This window comes from Euprymna scolopes, chromosome 13, assembly GCF_053919585.1.
Source record: "Euprymna scolopes isolate OS-2025 chromosome 13, ASM5391958v1, whole genome shotgun sequence".
Taxonomy (NCBI): domain Eukaryota; kingdom Metazoa; phylum Mollusca; class Cephalopoda; order Sepiida; family Sepiolidae; genus Euprymna; species Euprymna scolopes.
In genome coordinates, this window is record NC_136494.1 from 103,600,610 (window position 1) to 103,621,507 (window position 20,898).

The window sequence follows — 20,898 nt, forward strand, 5'->3', positions numbered from 1 at the left end:
GATATGCAAAAATTCAAGTGTAATGTAAACAGTCTTTATACTGCATAGAAGCCCTGAAAATTATATCCCATATATTAGCCTTCTACACCAAAGTTGCACTGTGCCTTGTTTGGGATAAAAATGCACTAAAAAGAAAAGATTTTTTAGGTTTTAGGTAGAAAATAGCTAATTCCCTTAATTATGTAGCAATTGTGTTAGTAATAGATGCAATTTTTACTTGTTGGGAGGAGGTTTTGTATGGGAGAAAATTTTAGCTGTTAATAATTATGTAAGCTTTTCTATATTTTTGAATGTGAATTGATTTCTATTTGAATAGTTATGAAATTTTGCTAGAAGTTATCACCCTTGAATTATTTAAACATCTTTTTTAAACAATTATCATAATATACACAAAAATAACATATTTATTTATGTATTTTTACCCAAACCATCACTGTGAACTTAAAATTAAATGATCATTCAAAGAGAAATCAATCCACACTCGGAAATCAAGAAAAACTTACATAATTATTAATAGCTAAAATTTTCTCCTTAAAAAGCACCCTCACAACAAGTCAAAATCATTTTTAGATAAAAGACACATAAATAAATTTGGTTATTTCTGTATATATTATGATATTTGTCAAAAAAGATTTTTAAATAATTCTAAGGTGATAACTTCTATACATAAAAATATTAGAATTATCGAATTTGATTTGTTTAGGCAAATCTTTAAAGTTAGGTTTTATTTGCAACTAGCATTTCAGCCCGGCGTTGCCCGAGTGTTTGGACGTGTATGTTGAGCAAAAAAAAAAAAGTGGTAGTAGAAAGGCAGGCTCGAACCTGTACCGCGAAGGAGGAAAAAAAACAGGAAAAAAATAACCCTGACATCTTTGCTGTTATGACCACCGCCAAACTGGAAGTGATTTTTGTTTGACCTTTTTTTGGACCGACCATACCATTTGCTTTACGCTTTCGTTCATTTTTAAAATATGAGTTCATGACTTTATATATAAAATTTGAACTTTATACGATATCAATTTTTTATTTTATTGTGTGTTCCATTTAAGGAACATTGGGAGGTTACAGGTGAACGACATTGAAATTCTGACAATTTATTCCTTTGTAAAATAAGTGATCTCTTATAAAGCTATAAAATAAAATTTCATGTATAATATACTAGATCTAAAATATAAGAAAAGAAGTGTTTATTTTATATGTTTTCATTGTTTCTTATGATATTTTTCAAAACACAATTTTCCCCTCTCCACATGTAACCGAATATTACACTTTCTGCACATATTTTTAGTATTTTTGCTGCACACTTTGCATCTCCCTTGTGTTGTGGACCCTAACGTATGATCCATTCCATCAAATCTTACATTGGCGGGCAATGTTTCAGCCGACATAGATATTCTTCCACATTGTGGTCCTGCCTTTAGCAAACACAGTGTGATTTGACTGCGAAATTCTAAATAAGATAGTATTTTTTGATCGGTTTTGCAGTGAAGCCTCCATGCTGCTATCACTGAAAAATTTATTACATTGATGAAGAGTGGCCAGTACCACTTTTTACCCCGTATACTAGGTCGATAAGATTAAGCTAGTCTATCCATTAGGTCGACACCACCCATTCCTTTATTGTAAGAGTGTACGAGATGCGGCTGCGGAACCTGCTTTTCTCCCCCTTTGACACGACGTCTTACCTTATGAACAGGCTTATGGTTTTCCCAATTGCTTGCGATTGTTACAATTGAGTTGTCATGCCATTTTGCAACATAAACTTTTCCATCAGAACAATAATCAAAAGCTCCCCTTTCCTTTTTCTTGAGAATTTTGCTGCAGATGAGCTTTTTCGTTGCATTAGATGTTTTTGTTTATCTTACTGTTCCAGTTGCTCTAACACTTTTATCACCTAGTTCAGACAGTAGGTTGTAGCTTGTAAAAAAGTTATCAAAATACAATTCGTGGCAAGTAATATCCGTATTCGACATTATAACATCTACCATGCCGTTGATTACCCTAGTACCAAGGGCAAGTTTTCAGGGTTATTCTCCTTTCCCTGGTAGACTTTAATATGATAAGGAAAGCCATCATTGCCGCAAATACACCAGATTTTATATCCGAAACGTATTGGCTTCCCTCTGATGAACATTTTAGCATTGTGACGTCCATAATATGGAACCATTGACTCATCTATACTGAGCAGTTTGTGAAAAACACCAAATTGCACAAGATTTTCATTCATCATATCATATAATGGTGAAATTTTACTCATTTTATTACCTGCAGTAAGCTTCAGATTATCAGCAAAGTGTGAGTACTTTTTTATTTCAAGATACCTGTTTCTACTCATAGTTTTAGCAACAATTTCTACACGAAAATCAGGCTGGGTTGATCAATACAGCTTCTTTTGTGGTACAAGATGATATCCTGATAACAAGATGATCCCTAAAAATTGTTCCATTTCATGTTCTAATATTATGAATTTTTCAACGTTTTTATCCCTATTAGCATACAGGTTAGTTTGAAAAACTATATGTTGCAACATTTCGGTAGAAAATATTAGCTTCCAAATTTCATAAGGTGTCATTCCTTCAAGTTTTTCAAGCTTCTGATCTATAACGGCATTTCCAACTTCCATTGGCTTGCTAAATATAGCACTCTTCTTCCAAACAATGTTATTATTCTGTTTCCTTTTTTTTTTTTTTTTTTTTGAAGTGGCAGGATTTCGTGATCAGACTCGCTTTCCGTATTTTCTTCTATTTCAATTTCTCCAGCCGGCTCATACTCAACTTCCGGGTCTTCGGGAATTTCCTCAATATCACTTTCTTGATCTGCTGCATATCCTGCAGTAGGAGGTAGCACAGCAATGGCTGCAGGATCTGATGATTGCTCAATTACCTCACGAGCTTCAGCAAGTGTAGAAACTCTTGTCGTCTTTCTTCCATAAAATTTATGAGGATCCATCTATGAAAAAAAGGATGAATATTGTCAGAAATATAAAATTTATATCTATAATTTTTAAAATATTTAGTGCATATTTTATAAAACGTACAGTATTAGGTAATACAATACAAGATATATGTTGCTACCTTTGGAGCAGTAACCTCCCAATGTTTTATAAATGGAACATTTTTTTTTTTTTTTCTCATATCAAATTTTTTGTTAGGTGTATTATATTTTTACCAGCATACATACAAACCTTGATTGCTGCTGAAGGATATCCTCTTGATCAAAAACTTCTCTCAGGTTGCTTTATGGTTATTTCAGGCCTTCCAATTCTCATCCAGAAAAAAACAGTGATTATAGCTCTATTTTAAATTCCATTTATTTTAACTATAAGAATAATTTATAAAAGTTTTCATAAATCTGGAGTAAAATGAAGCTACTTTAATAGAAATAACTTATAAAAATTGAATTTAAAGCAAAATTACAATTTCTATAGTATGTTGAAAACTATGTTCCATTTAAGGAACATTGGTACAAAAGAGGTTAAATTAAGACTAGACAATCGAAAGTATAGGGATACTTGAAGGTGAAGATATTAATGTTTTTAGCCAATTTTTCGATATTTGTCGTCTGAAAGATCGAACTTCAAAACGATACTGATCTTGGTAAAATCCGTTGCCTCTGTCAAAAGTTTTAAGCAGACATGCAAACATACATACATACATACATACACACATTTATATATTGGTAACTAAAAATTTTCGACCCAAACCAATTAAGAAGCTTGCCCTATCTCTGAATACCCTTTATTTAAAATTTCAAATGTTTAGACCAAAAATTGTCTCAGTAATTTGGTAGAGACCACAGAGGTCAATTTTTTTTTTTAACTTTTACCCTTATTATGACCCCTCAAAATTTATTGATTTGGGCTCAAATCAAGTTATTAAGTTAGATCCATGTCCAAGGAACCTATATCTAAAATTTCAAGTGTTTAGACCCAAAATTGTCGGAGGAGTTTGGTAGAGTTCTCAAAGGTCAAATCGTTGAACTTTGACCCCTTAACAACCAAATTTCTGGCCGGCAACGGGTTATACAGATTTCCCCAAATCTCAGTTCCCTGTATATCAAATTTCGAGTCTGTAGACTTAAAATTGACAGAATTATTGCGTAGGGAAATGTACACACACAGACACACAGACACAGATACAGACACACACACAGACACGTTCACTTTTATATATAGATTGTTTGGGTGCAATTTTTTGCCATGTGTGTGGTTAAAGAGTTTAAGTTGAGCCTAACGTTTTCGTTAGCTGGTGATCAGAGAAAGATTAGAGCGCTTTCAATGTATTATCGGTGTGGGAGAGAGGATAATGTCCAATGTTTTATAGCGGCTAAACGGAAAAAAATATCAAATCCTGTATTAACAAGCATAAGCAATACCAGTAACGTACTAGTCATACACATACAATTCTTAGTTTACAACTGCAAATCTGGAAACCCTCAAGGTTGAATTCTAGACTAATATAATTCTACTCCTATAAATATGTTTTTTTCTAGAATTTTTTAGAATTGTACTCCTATAAATATGTTGTTTTTTTTTTTTTTTGTTGTACTGATATTCATATTAAAAACCCTTCTTTCTATTTAGTTAAAATGAAAATACAACTCTGTTATATATGGGTCGTGGAATTGCATTCACTAGCTAAAGATCTAGCTAATTTGCATATTCTTTTAAACATTTATTTTAATTAATTCCCTATTAGTTTTTAGTTTTTTTTTTTCATGGGATGATCATCTTTAGTTAACTATTACGTGTAATTATATTCATGCAGATATTTTCCATGATTTATACTTGCGTAATATTTGCATAAAAAGTTTACAGTAAACACAAACCTCTTTCTATATATATTTATGTATGCGTATATATATTTGTTTAAAAAATTTTGTCTACCAAACACCTCTGTCAGTTTTTAGTCTACAGACATGAACCTTGATGTAGAGCATTCAAACTCATGCGGAACTTTATATTTAGGTTTCAGCCGGGGAAAATCCGTATAAAAGTGTGAAAAAGTGAAAATTAAAAAAATGAAATTTGCCATTACGAATATACGTGCGTAACGTAGTAGCTACTGGTTCATGTTTATGCTTACAGCAAAATGTCTTCATAAGTCAGGCATTAACGTCAAAGGTGAAAATAAATCGTAAGTTAAACGTTTTAGTTTCGATTCTCAATAGTGGCGCACGAGTCATCTTTTTTAAAACTTTTTACATCACTACTATATACTGGGCCCAGTATAATATAATAATAAATACGAAATCTGAATTAATTAAAATATCATATTTAAGCGTATTTTATGACCAGGAAATGCCAGGCAGCCTGCTAATATATATATATATATTTTTTTTACATAGTGATCACCACTTATCAAGGCCCGGAAGCCACTCAGGGATAAGGGTTATTGCAAGTACATTACGTTAGTGTGGAGATTTGATGAAGTGTTTACTTAAGGGGGCGGTTCATTAGGAATTTGTTAACGTTGGACTTGAACACATCCAAGTTGTAGTCCGGTGGGAAGCAGGCAGACGAAACAGAGTTCCACAGGCGTGCAGTTCTAAGAAAGAAGCTTTGTTCATGGAATCCGCGTTTTGATTTAGGCACAGATATAGAGTGGGGGAAATTTTTCACAGTGGATTCAGCTAGACGGGTGTTTTTCGTGAAAGATTGGCGAGGGGGGACCAGAGATTGGAGTTCAGACGAGCACCTGCCATGGAAATAACGATAAAGCAAGGATAGGCTCGCAACGTCTGTTCTGTGGGAGAGAGGTTGCAGGGTAGAGAAAAGGGCATCTCCCACTAAGCCACGAAGTCTATTTTGTACTCTGTCAAGGCAGGATAGGCTGTTTTTAGCAGCTCCTGCCCAGATATGGCAACAGTATTCCATCCTATATATATATATATATATTACCGTTTTATCTGCTTAGTTACACATGTTTCAGTTACCGAATCGTATCACCGATTTAGTAACTTCATCAGATTTTTCAGAAATAATAACCATTTCTGTAAAGTCTGCTGAAGTTACTGATCCAGTATTCGGTAACCGAAACATGTGTAACTAAGCAGATAAAACGATAATAAAATATATATTTGCTCTGCAATAGTATTGAGAACTTTCTTCATGCTTTTACTAATTATATATATACCATACTAATTATACATATATATACCATTATTTAAGTCTGATAGATTTTTTGAAGTTTTAAAATTTTCTTGGTTATTTTCTCGATGCGGCGAGCAATGTTCTTAATTTCGGTCGGTAGATTATATAATGTGGCTCTTTCTATCTCTTGATTGTCATCAGGAGCTAGGTATTTTGGAAAGAGTTTTGTTTGATTGATTTTATACACACACACACACACACACACACACACATATATATATATATATACATATATATATATATATATATATATATGTATGTATGTATATTTATGTGCATTTATATACATATATGTGGGTGTGTTCATCTGGAGGCATGGAAGGATAAGAAAGGTGTGTAGTTCAACCTCTAATTTATTTATTTTTATATGCATGTATAAGGTTGCTGATCGAGAAAATAACCTACAAACCAACAAAAGAGAAAACTGTTGTATTTAATCAAATTTGCTTACACACACACACACACACACACACACACACACACACACATATATATATATATATATATATATATATATATATATATATATACACACTAGCATGGGGGCGCCCAGCTTTGCTCGGGTGTAAAATCCCCTTAAATATGATATTTTGATTTGTCCAGATTTCGTATATATATTATTATAGTCATGATTTCACAAGTAAAAATAAAAAGTATTTAGGTTCCATCAGCTAAAATCGAAACCGAAATTGTAGCATTCAAAGCTGGTGACGTTACCACTTTACCAATGCGACATACATATGAATTGATTAAAAATTTTAAATTAAAACTAAACTAAGATGAATGTACAAAATGTTTAACAATTTTTTTTTCAATTTTGACCCCTTAAACAATTTTAACTAGCTTTGAAGTGTCAGAACTACGCGTTCTCAAATACCCCACCGGATATCTGACGTCAGTTTACTTCCACTAATCTTTTTCCGCTAAACCAATTGCCTCAAAAAGTTTACTCTGCTGATTATTGTCTACTGTTCATCCTGTTTACTGAATTAACATATATTACGAATATTTTTTCGACCAAATACTTAATCATTGACGTAACCACCTATTATACGAAACTTATATTGAAATGTAATCCTTACAAGTGCATTCTGCTGATTAATTTGCCATAAGAAAATGATCTTTAGTCGGTAGTGGAATGGCGCAGTGAGTGGATAGTAACATTTAATAGTAATACGACTAAGTTTCTTTCCTTTAACAACTACAGAACTTTTCTCAACCGCCAAGTGTCATGACAAATAACCTGAAAGTCCATAGTGCAAATTCCTCAGCCTAATATTCACAGGCAGCATAATAAGGAATAAATACATTAGGGGCATTGCCAACGCTGCTGCAAAGAAGGTGGGCAACCTTTACTGTGCTAAAAATTCACTCACACCAGAGACCATCCTATATTTTTATAAAGCCAAAATTCACTCATACATGAAAGATTGTTGTCACATCTTGGCTGGTAAATCTACTATTAGTCTTTCTCTCTTAAACAGGGTCCCAAAAAAAGTCTCAAATCTAATAGGTCCTAAACTATCGACCAAGTTACAACCGCTTTCCTATCACGGCAATGTTGCATCCTTGTTCCTTTTTTACAAGTACTAAATAGAATGTTCTCTCATGAACACATAGCAGTTGTACTCCCTTGACATACATACTCCCTTGACATACATACTCCCTTGACATACATACTCCTGACTAAGCTGACAAGCAACAACATCCTACCTTTTCTCTGTTGAGGTCAATAGATGCCGGAAAACCTTTTACTCTAATAGTTTCTTCCCTCCGACTGCAATATTTTAGAATTTTCTCCTGGTTTCCTGCTTCCATGTCTATACTAACCTGCAGAAGTTTAAATGTAATATGAATAAATATCTCGCTGCTTAAATCTCCATGGCCCTCTGTAAGACACGATCTTAACTAGTAGACCTTTACGTTTAAAGTGGCAATATGCCTTGTTTAGTGTGAAAAGGAAGGAGTAATGAAATATTACCGTCGACTATCCATCTTAAACCATCTATTCAATCGCAATGTCTATAATTAGTACAGGCTGGAACGATAAAATTATCACCATAGAAAAGACGTCGTGATTCCATTTCCGTTTGATGAAAACCGGTTTGTTGTAGACCATCTACTAGTTCGCCAGTTGTATACAAATCCCAAGAGCAATAGGAGCCTTCTATCCAATCTGAAAGTGACACAATGTGTGGCAGCAGGATTTGGTGCTGGCCCACAAGTCAAAAAAAAACAAAGCTTGGTTTAAGAAGGAGTGCTACGACTTTGTATACTTCTCTTACTAACCACCCCCTCCCCTTCGTTTGGTCATACGTCGAGAACACCACCAATATTACCTCCCACAACACCAAAGCCAACCTGATCGCCGCCATCCGCCGAGTATCTGCCGAGCTTAAGTTAAGTTAAGAAGTAAATAATTAACTAAAAGAGCATTAGTCTCTCTCTCCTGGGTCAATTTTCTCTCAAATAAAACCTTGAAAATAACTTTCACCTCCTTGTGCCATTCTTCTTCATGAAAGGAAGCTTATTTCTATCGTAACCACTAGACGAAATGGCAATGGCAAGCAGAAGCGATTATGAATGCGTATGTATAAATACATATTATCAAAACATATGTCTTGAGCATAAATAATTCGCTTTCAACTAATGTCGAATAAAATGTATGTCAAATTTGGTTGATTATAAACAGTTCATTGATTGATTTAAATATTTATGCAATGATTATATGTTATTGTGTTATGTTACTTTATTGAAATTATAAAACTTATAACCAGTTTTACAAATTAATTAAGGCGTCTTTGAGATTCGAACTCGTGCATCGATGTTGTAAACTTTACTGCGTTAATAATGTGCATTATGAACCGATGCCCCCCCCCTCCGAAAACACTATAAGCTTTTTATAGTACAGGGTGAGTCACGGGAAACGGGTGTATTTAAACCGCTCCTTGTTCTCCTTTAGTGAAAGTGGAGGCTAACTTTATGCTCGTGAAAATGACCATAATTTTTCGCTTCTAAATATTCCATAATGGCATAGTTTGGTAAATGTTTTTATGTACATTATAAAATTTTTGTTGAAATATTCGCAGAGTTTTGTTTTCCTTAATAACATCCGTGTCCCCTAACTCATCCTGTATATAGACTTATATTTAAAACAAAAATCTGTTTTATTTACAACGCGAAGAATAACGTAAGATATTTTGGACATTTTCTTGTTCATATTAGGTAGAGAATTAAAGTAGAATGATGAAGACAAAAAAGAAAAATAGAGACATGTAAAAGATAGAAAAAAAGTCAAATAGAAAGAGATAGAGAAAGGAATGTAGGGAGAAAATGTATGGAAATTTAATACATTAAAAAAGAGTGAATGGAAAATGTTATAAATTCAATCAAGAGTGAAGCTACACACCAAAGTGATCCGTAATACAGGCTTGCTAATCATGCGCAGTTATCCTTCACTGGTTTTCGGCATCAATTTTGACACAGTTGTATATCGGATACAATAGAATTAAATCTTTGAAAAATTATTTATTTCTCACTGCTGATGCAATTCTCTATCTATATAAAAGTCAGGTACGTCTAAGGATGGAGTACTGTTGCCACATCTGGGCAGGAGCTGCTAGAAAGATCTTAACCTGCCTTGACAAAGTTCAAAATAGACTTTGTAGCCTAATGGGGGATGCTATTTTCTCTTCCCTGCAATCTCTTTCCCACAGAAGAGACGTTGCGAGCCTGTCTTTGCTTTATCGTTATTTTCATGGCAAGTTCTCGTCTGAGATCCAATCTATGGTCCCCCGTCGCCAAACTGTCATGAAAAACACTCGTTTAGCTGAAATCACTGTCAATAATTACTCCCACTTTTTATCTGTGCCTAAACCTAAACGTAGACTCTACGAACAAAGCTTCTTTCTTAGAACTGCATGCCTGTGAAATTCTGTTCCGTTTGCCTGTTTTCCCACTGACTACATTTTGGGCATCTTCAAGTCGAACGTAAACAAATTCTTGATGAACCACGACCATAAGTAATCCAATTTTCCAAATTTCCCCTAATAACGATTACTACAACATTATCCCATTGACTATTGTACACTCAGTAACTATTATACTCGAGTGGCATCCAGGCCTTGATAAGCGGTTACTCTTACAATTCTCAAAAACAAATTAGCCAATCAAAAGTGTAGGGAAAGGTTGCCATGGGCATCCTTGTCACTTTACCTAAGATTTGTCTACCATCTTCCTAGTTAAAATCTTGAATCACCATGAACCACATCCACTTCTCGGGTTGTCTTACTTAAGATTCCCAAATCGATTTAAAAAAAATTTTTTTTATATTTTTTTTGATAAAAACTATATATAAACTTTTACCATCGGAAATCTGTAATTTAACAATGTTGAATTTAAACAAATTTTGTGAAATATTTTTTAATGTTTATGAATTAAAAACAATTATTTCTAATAACGAATATCATCATTAGAACATTTTGAAATAACGAATAATTTTATAAGAAAAATAATTTGATTTTATTAAAATTGTAATCACCAATGTTAGTTCAATTCTAGAAATATAGACTGTTTAATATTGTCTGGTGTTTGCTTAAATATTGAATAAAATTGATCATTTTTTTACAAAGTAATCGCCTCTTATCAAGACTCGAAGGCCACTCGAGGATAAGGGTTAATGAATGTAAGGTGATAGTGTAGTAATCGTTTATGGTGTAAGTTGGGTAAATTTGATTATTTAAGGGGACGGTTCAGCAAGAACTTATTAACATTAGACTTGAAGACTATCGTCATGTAATCGGCCTAGAAGCAGGCCTTTGAAACAGCGTTCAATAGGCGGGCAGTTCTAGGGAAATAAGATGTGTTCGTGAAATTTGCGTTTAGATTTAGGCACATGTAGAGTGGGGGAAATTATTGGTAGTGATTGTAGTTAGCCAAGTGTTTTTTGAAAGTTTGGCAAGGGGGGACCATTGATTGGAGCTCAGAGAGCACTTGCTATGAAAATAACGATAGAGCAGAGACAGGCTCGCAACGTCTCTTCTGTGGAAAAGAGGCTGAAGGGAAGAAAAAGTACACCATCTACTAGGTTTCGAAGCTGGTTTTAAACTCTATCAAGATAGGATACTTGTGCCGAACAGCTTCAACCCAGATGTGGTAACAGTACTCCATTTTAAACAACATTTTTTCTTGGTATAAAATTAAAATTTATTTAAGAATTGGACATGAAATATTATCGGTGTGCATGTGTTAAAAGTCTCTACCAAACGCCTCTCTGAATATTTAGTCTACAGCTGAAATTTGATATATAGAGTATTTGGATCTGCAACACAATTTTGATTTGTTTTTTTAGCTGGTAGAAGAGCTACTAATGGGTCAAATTTGAAAAAGAAACCTTGACCATGGCTTAGTGTAAGTCGACTATTCAGGTCGTACGCTAACGGCCAAGGCTGGAGAACTATATGCTTTGGTTTCGATTCTAGCTGATGGTAGACAGGTGTTTTTAGTTTTTGAATCACTGCTATATATTAGGTACAATATAATAATCGATAGAGAACATATGCTATAATAATAAATACGGAATCTGAATGAATTAAAATATAATATTTAAGCGTATTTTACGACTGGGCAACGCCGGGCGGTCTACTAGTCAAAAATGTTTTGATAAATTTTATTACACTAAAAAAACTTATTCTTTTTACATAATGACACTGGTTTTATACATCTTGAAAGCAAAAATAGATGGATTAAAACATACTGTATGAAGATAATTTTACACTTCATTTGTTTTAGTAAACCGATTGATATTAGTTTCAGGGTTTCTTGAAAATTAATTATCTTCTACGGTGACATTTAGAAAATATTGATAACAAGTTTGAATGATGAAAATCACATATTTACTTTTTTACATTTCAAAAAATGGCAGAATAAAAGGAAAGCGAACAATGAAAAAAATAAATCATTAAGACTGGTTAGAATTTTATACATCGAGCATACATGCATATTTTAATTAAGATTTGTAAAAATTTGATAAGTATTATTCACTTTGATTTTAGTGGTTGGTTTCAGAAATATTGTGGGTCAGTCATTATGCAAAGCGGTAAACAAAAAGGGCATTGTGTGCTTTTAAGAAAATGACAACTAAAGTTTTCGCTGCGTTCAAATAGATTAGCTATAAAAGCTATGAAAAATAAATTAATAGAAAATGAAGTGAAGGGCAGATATAAAATAACTTGGAGTTTTCTGTGTCCTTCCAACATTTACTTAGGCTCAATTTTAATGACGCGTCAGCATAACGTCTGCTGTTGTGTTGTTAGAAAAGACAGGTAGTCTACTTCCAGAACACTATATTTTGCAATATTAACCCGTGTAGCTGATAGGAAACGAGTCAGGCCAAGGTTGTGTGTGATCCGATAGGATGCAAAACACGAAATCAGAAATAAGGACAGTGCATCACCGAAATTTCCCTTGAAGCATTCATAAAAATGTATTTCACGATTATGCTTAGAGAATTTAGAATATACTATTTAGAAAAGGAATTTGTAAAAGTTCTAATGACATTTTATATCCGTTTACAAATGTTTTGAAAGAATTCATATTTCGACAAACTAAACTGCTACTTGGAATGATTACGTCTAGCATTTCTGTAGCAAACTTTATAATGATCCGTTAATTAGTTTTTGGAATAAATCCTGTACATACGAATATAAAAACATATTCACATACCTGATGTTATAACGATATAGATATAAACTAAAAGAGGCATTATTTTAAAATTCTTAATCCTAAAATGAAACTTATACATTTGTTATCAATATAATCATAACTTACGTCTCCGAGGCAAAATGGCGTTGCTAATGGTCAACGGAGCAAAGAAAAAACAGCACGAGCTTCAGTATTTTCCTTGACAACATCTCGGTTTGAAATCAATCACATGTTTAAATGTTCAACCAAGGAAAGCAAGTTAATGAAACAAGAAACATAGATTATATAACTATAATTATGTCGAATTAATATAAGTTTATGTTTGCATTAATTTCTACATTTAAATATAATCGCTTACTATATAAACTTTTCAGAAATGGGTGAGGAAGTCTATGTAAGAAATCAATTAATGACAATCACATTAATAATAATAACTGTATACTTATATGTTTTGGTTCCAATTCTAGCTTATGCCAAATAAGTCATATGGTTTACTTTTGAAATCACTACTATATATTGGGTACAGCATAATAATCAATAGAGTATTGGCTCTATAAAATATATTTAAGCGTATTTTACGATCGGGCAACGCCGGGCGACCTGCTGATAATAGTAATATCGACGTAGAGAGACTGGTTATGTTTAGTTATTCAAGGATATCATATTTTATGTATTTTTGAATGAAATCAAATGAGAATAATTATATGTACCGAAAATGAATATATTTGTTTGAAGTAATTGATAGGTAATACTATCTAGTATGAATGAATAGTTGTTCATTGTCGCAGCTAGTAATATACTTAAGCTTTAAATTTTCAACACATCGTTTGATGTCTCACCTCCGATTGCTATACCTGTCCATATTTACACCAGCCAATTATATTCTTGTGACCTTGGGTGTATCCATATTCATTATATCACACCACCATTTTTTTTTCATTTCTCATGAATCAAAGTAGAGGGAAGGTGGCTGTAGTTGGGTGGACCAAATTTGTATCCAATCGGTTTCACAGCATCACTTTCACTATGGATGTTGGCGACCTTCACGTGGTCTCTCCTGTAAGTACCTGATTCTATAAATAATTGAGAAAACGATTGTCCATGACATAATAAAGCCAATCAATAATCGTGCCATGCTGATTCCATACAAATTTACGACTTATAAAGAAAAGGTAATCTATCAAGTATTTGTTAAATGACTTTCATGTTTGTAGACTTTTCTTTTTATAGAAGGTATGGAGCCACCACCACCACTACCCTACAAGGTAAGGTTCAAAGGTTAATGATGCTCTCAGGATTATTTTCCCAAAAACATATTTGGAATTAAAACAAAAGAAAAGTGAAGATAATCATTTTAACTTAAAATATATTTGGTTATGGTCAAGATTGTCTGCTATTTTTGACTTCCAGTTTCAACTTCGACGACGGTAATAAGCAACATATAGTCCTTTTTGATTAATGATTATCTTCTCAGATTAAATTAATGCTTCTTGCCCCTTTCCTCGTGTTAAAAATAGTTTTCTTGTATACTTGACTATAACTAATTATTCAGCCAAATGGATACCAGAAACCGGAAATCAAAAAGAGCAGGCAATCTTGACTATAACCATATATTTTATATATTAACTCTGGATCATTTTTCATTAACTACGGGTCGTTTTTGATTAGATCATCCTATATATAACAGCATTGAGCAATCTTTCACTGTTGGTATGTAAAATAAAACACTCAGTAATGCAGACTGACGTGCATATAATAATTTTTTTATACTGCCATACTCGTCCGCATTTATGGCTTATACCAGTCAATCATATTCCTGTAAGAAGGACCCCAGATGTATTCTTATTCATTACATCACCTTCCGTTTTTGTCTCAATCCTTCTTGCAATGGTGACGTTTGACACACGGGTACCTCTGGCCTTAAGTTCATGGATACCTTCATTGGTTAATGTTGACTTGCAGAAAAGGGAATTTCAGATGCGTTATACAGGACTCCCATTATTATTCTTTATTCGCAATACAGTTTCCCCGCCAAAAAGTTCCTGAAAAAACAAACTTCGTCACATGGCTTATACATTTTAACTGTGTGGTTATCTTTTTTAATAGTTTATTCGCCGGACTAGGTCAGAGCCTATCGAACATAGAGCGTATTTTTGTTGCCAACGCAAACATTAAATCTATAACTGGCCTACGGGCCAAGATCAAAGTGTAGTATCTGTTCCGACAGATGCTGCACTTGGGATGGTTTGTACCAGTCAATGGAGGGGAGGCCCTCTATACTGGGACAATTATTATTTTTGGTAACCAGAGTGACCCCTTTTAGGGGAGCTGGTTTTTACCTCACATTAAAAACGGCCTTGTGCCTAATTTGCTCAGTGGGGGAGCAAATAAATACCATCTGTTCCGGCAGATACTGCAAGCAAAGACCAGATGTGGGGGCAACCCCACATGCCTGACCTTTAACCAGCTCCCATTTCCCACCTATCGGGAGCTGGTCCCCTTTTTCCCTTCCCCCTCCCTTCACTCCTCACATTAAAAATCGGCCTTGTGCCTAATTTGCTCGGTGGGGGAGCAAATAAATACCATCTGTTCCGGCAGATGCTGCACTTAAGATAATTTGTACCAGTCAATGGAGGGGAAACCCTCTATACTGGGACAATTATTATTTTTGGTAACCAGAGTGCCCCCTTTTTGCCTACTTTTAGGGGAGCTGGTTTTTACCTCACATTAAAAACGGCCTTGTGCCTAATTTGCTCAGTGGGGGAGCAAATAAATACCATCTGTTCCGGCAGATGCTGCAAGCTATGACTAGCAAAGACCAGATGTGGGGGCAACCCCACATGCCTGACCTTTAACCAGCTCCCATTTCCCACCTATCGGGAGCTGGTCCCCTTTTTCCCTTCCCCCTCCCTTCACTCCTCACATTAAAAATCGGCCTTGTGCCTAATTTGCTCGGTGGGGGAGCAAATAAATACCATCTGTTCCGGCAGATACTGCAAGCAAAGACCATATGTGGGGGCGACCCCACATATAAGACCTTGGTCAATGTAGGGGCAACCCTTCATACCAATTGTCACTATCCAGCTCCCCTACTCCCCGGGGAGTTGGTCCCCATTTCCCCTTCACTCCTCACATTAAAAATCGGCCTTGTGCCTAATTTGCTCGGTGGGGAAGCAAATAAATACAATCTGTTCCGGCAGATACTGCAAGCAAAGACCATATGTGGGGGCGACCCCACATATAAGACCTTGGTCAATGAAGGGGCAACCCTTTATACCAATTGTCACTATCCAGCTCCCCTACTCCCCGGGGAGTTGGTCCCCATTTCCCCTTCACTCCTCACTTTAAAAATCGGCCTTGTGCTTAATTTGCTCGGTGGGGGAGCAAATAAATACCTCAAAGTGTAGTATCTGTTCTTCAGATACTGCACTTCAGTTTCTTCTTGTCTGTCAGTAGAGGAGAAATCCTTCACGACTGAGACAATTTTTATTTTTGTTCCTTTTCTCCACGTTAAAAAACGACCCTGGTGTCTAACTCTGTCTCGTGGGGAGACATTGTAAATAGGAACATTAACTCTACGGGCGATAAAACTGACAGCGTATTCGGATTGGGTGTGATTTTATATACTGCATAAAGTTCTGAATACTTCTTTCATTTGAGTCCATGCCTTGAGTTTTCTTCAAAGCTCGTTTATATGTAAAAAAAAAAAGAACAACTATAACCACTGCATATAGTTATACCTGCTTGCATGTTTAAAGGGGCTATACAATAATTCCTTTTTTGTTAGTTTACTCGTTCAACCAGACATGCTTTTTATATTTTTCTAATGAAATTATCATTTACTGCTGCTTTATTTACATTTCCTAGCGTAACTAGTAGTTATTTAATAGTATTGCATAACAGACCCGACAGTTCACTTTCGTCTCTTAGCACCGCTATTACCGGTGATCCGTATATTTAGGTATCAATCTTACACATATATGTTTCTATATATTTTTTATTACTAAATGGAATAGTATTCAAATACATAAGGAAATAACACAAAGACTCTTTCATTATTTGCTTATATATTTGAATAGCTATCAAATAGGTATGAATCTTAATAACCCATCGGCGTGACCAAGCTTATTTGAAGATACATATTCTATTTTAAAATTATAATTCATTAGACGTACATCTCTATGCTTTAGTCGATTTGCCGTGAGAGTTAGTATAACTTTTTTCGAACAAAATATTGTTATCAGCGGTTTGTGGTCATTTTTACAGAATACATTCTTTACTGTATAGAAACCAGTGATTTTTTTTACAGCATAGCTTATTGCTAAACTCTCTTTTTTCAATTTGACTGTAATTACACTCCGCAAGCAGTCTTTTCCAGAATTGCCTGCCTGTCTTATTTCCTGGTTAAATACAAAACGGTAGCTTTCAGATCTAATGTAAATAATTTCTTGTTGAGCCGTCTCTAATAAATAATCAAATTCTATCCAATTTACACCATTATTGAGTACTACACTAACACCTTACATTCATTTATCCTTAAGCAACCTTCAGACCTTGATAAGTGGTGAATTCCAAGTAAAAAAACATAACATTATTGCTATTAGTTTCGTAGATCCGTACTCAAATTTATGAAGCACAGCAGCACCCAATCCCTTATTACTGGCATCCCCTGCTTCAATTATGTTCCTTTTCGGATCAAAATGCGCTAACGATAGGTCTGCTATCAAACAGCTTTTTTTATTTTTAAGAGCATATTCACATTGTTTTGATCATATCCACTTTGGGTCCCATTTTCATCAAATTATCTAAAGGAAATTTCATATAATATTTTTTGTATATAAATGCTATAGTAACTTACTCATTTTAAAAACGCCTTGGGTTCAGCCACATTATTAGGTGCTGACATATTCTTTGTAGACTTTCCAGGTCTGGATTTCTTTCTTTACTGTCAATGATCTTTACTAAATATTTTATCCTGTTTAGGAAGAACTCGCATTATTCAACGCTAAGCTTAAACCCATATTTCTCATTTTCCTGAAATAGTGCTCTAATATGCACTTTGTATTGAATTTCATACTTGCTTTTCATCAAAATACCATTTAAATGGGTGATTACTTATTCCATGCCAGTCAAAATTGTGTCCATTATTTGCTAGAAAAGTCTGAAGATATCTTTAATCCAAAGGGAATATGATTCAGTTTATGTGTGTTTATTGGCCGGTACTTCAAACATTTTTCATTGACTGTAATCTGAAGGTAAGCTTCGAAAAAACCCAACTTTGCAAACATTCTACCTCCGAGTAATTTAGTAAATATATATCCTCCGTATGTGAGAGAGTATATGAATGATTTTTAAAAACCATCGTTTAATCATGTTGAAAAATCAGCACATATTTTAAGTTTTCGTTTTTTATATGTATATAGTTTTAGATGCCCAATCCAAATAATCGATTTTTGACATTATACTATTTTCCGACCCTTTTAGTCACTCACTTATTGCGTCTTGTGTTGAAAATTGTACCTTTCTCTTTGGTTTAAAAAATCGTTTAACATTTTCTGATATTTCGAAGTTAACTACGTCTTTTTGTACAAAGATTCAGTCTTTTTGAGAAAAACTGCCAGAGAATTCGCTTTATAAATCCTTAATAAATCTTTGTTTGTTTCGTCGTACTCTTCTCTATGAACTTAAGTTTGTTACAGGCAGAATTAATCGGTAATTTCCATAAGTTAAACAATACAATCCAGTCTAAGCCGAAAACATTTAATGAACTTGGGAGCACATACACATTTGATTCATTAGATTTTGCCATGAATGAAATATTGCATTTAAAATTTCCTTTAAATTTCAATTTCTTTACCGATATACTACTGGCAATTCTTTCTGTGTTTATCAATGGCGAATAAACTGGGTTTTTTTTCAAGTTTTTTTTTAAATTTATTACCGAGATATCAGTTCCTGAATGAAGTAATAATTTTACAACCAACCCATTTATTTTTATATTACGGGATTTTCTTTATTAGATTTAAATACTTTATACTTTGTTTGCGAATTTATTTTTACTTGTCTCTGTTGTTTGGACAACTTTTCAAACCGTTGTTTTCAGAATGTGAGAGATTATATATAATTATTTCCATAGCCCAAATAACGCCGCAGCCCACAAGCCCACCACTCAGTTGGTGGATTGCTTGCCTCGCATGCAGGAGGCTCGGGTTTCAAATCGTACAACCTTCCGATTTTTTTCAAACATATCTGATGAGATGTAACTACGAAAATTTTTGATTAATATAAAATTTAAAATTGTCTAGTTTATGTCGAAACAATGGTAATTTCCGAAAAAAATACAAATATGAAGTTATTCCTTGTTATTGTTTTTTGCCACTATATATATATATATATATATATATATATATATATATATATATATATATATATATATATATATAAGATTTAATTCGATTAGATTATATGGATGTACGATTATGTTTCTTTATTTTCAGGTCGATGTCCAGATATTACAAAAAGGCAAATGTGCTGTGGCGATAAAGTTATACCTAAACTGAAACCTGACATAAAATGCTGTGGCACACGTGGCTACATTCTCTCGTCTCACATGTTTGCGGCGGAGAAATCAAAGTGAGAGCAGGCATCGACTCCAGGTGCTGTGGCAATAAATCCTACTTACTTCGCATCCATTATTGTTGCAACGGTAATTTACGAAAAAGAGAAAAGATACTACCTTCACGTTGCAGCTAAGTATTTGCGGATGACATGTGTCTAACAATAAACGTTTGAAATTACAGAAAATGAGTATATTTTTTTTCTGTGCGAATGGAAATTTAATTAACTTTCTTGGATTTACATTTTTGGATTTTACCGTCACTGGATACTTTACCTTTCACCAGACTATCCATTCACGTGAAATCACCTTTTTCTTCGCCATATTCCCTCTGCTTCACATTTTGCTATCAAGTAAGATCTTTGACTTACTTGCAGTTTCATCAAATATTTTGTATGCGAAATCCGATCCCGCATTTTGCTAATTCCTACTCTCTGATGAGAAGGAAAGTATTTCTTCGAAACTCCGCGGATTAAGGACTATCCACTTATTAAGTGTTTCCTTTTCAGATTAAATATGTTTTTAACTCTTTTTCAAAGTGTTTTTAACATGTTTTATTAACTATTTGCTCTTATTATAAGCTCTATCTCCTATTTGGTTTTATCGAGCTTTTACATTTGGTTGAGATTACTTTATAAATATTAATTCTTTAATATTTATAATATACTTTAGTTTTACCATCTTGGATCATTTTGATAAATTTAATTATAATTTATATATATATATATATATATATATATATATATATATATATATATATATAATGTTTATTTTTGAAATATAGTTAATTTCAATGCATACCATTTTCGCTTAACGGGTCTAGATTGTTATGATAAAAACCTTTTCACCGTTAATTTTGAGTTAAGCTCAATGTATCTATTTAATAGGTGTAGAGCATATATAGTGCAAAACTTTGTTGAAATTCAAAGACTTACTTTGTCTTTTTTACAGCTTTTGTGACATGTGGCAGCGTGGCGTTGGAACTTCTTTTCCCCAAATACCATGTTTATCGTGTAAAAAATCAACTTTTTGTTGTTAATATCAAATGGAAAGATCATCTGAAGAAGGTAGTGGCGACAGGATATTTTATGGACACATAAATCGTAACATTGCCTTCCCACTAACGAAACAGCTGCAATGAAAAAATCCAGGAGAAAATAAACAAAAGTTATAAAAAGAAAAAGTAAGTCTTTGAATTTCAACAAAGTTTTGCACTATATATATATATATATATATATATATATATATATATATATATATATATATATATATATATCAGATTGACAGGAAAGTCCTTGACGTTTTAACCTTTAAATTCAGATGAATATCTCTCGGCTCAAACAAGAATTTATTGATCGAAATAAGGACCATAGGAATCAACACACTTTTGCCAATCGGTGGCGATGATATCGCTGAAGAAGTTTTTGAT

At 33.7% G+C, this 20,898-nt stretch overlaps 1 protein-coding gene across 1 annotated transcript; it reads right to left on the reverse strand.

The window, feature by feature from the left end:
- Positions 1-1,072: 1,072 nt before the first annotated feature.
- On the reverse strand, positions 1,073-20,581 carry LOC145292123 (uncharacterized). Its single transcript, XM_080138229.1, has 2 exons — positions 20,405-20,581; positions 1,073-2,949 (listed from the first exon to the last, which is right to left on the reverse strand). The coding sequence occupies exons 1-2, from the start codon at positions 20,525-20,527 to the stop codon at positions 2,599-2,601; spliced, it is 474 nt and encodes a 157-aa protein (XP_079994355.1). The 5' UTR covers positions 20,528-20,581; the 3' UTR covers positions 1,073-2,598.
- Positions 20,582-20,898: the final 317 nt, after the last annotated feature.

Bases quoted from the DNA above. Each gene is read 5' to 3' on its own strand.
- LOC145292123 (XM_080138229.1), bottom strand. From the start codon at position 20,527: ATGATCTTTCCATTTGATATTAACAACAAAAAGTTGATTTTTTACACG. The intron at 2,950-20,404 runs GTAAGTCTTTGA...TTTTTTTCATAG, and splicing joins AAAGCTGTAAAAAAGACAAA to ATGGATCCTCATAAATTTTA.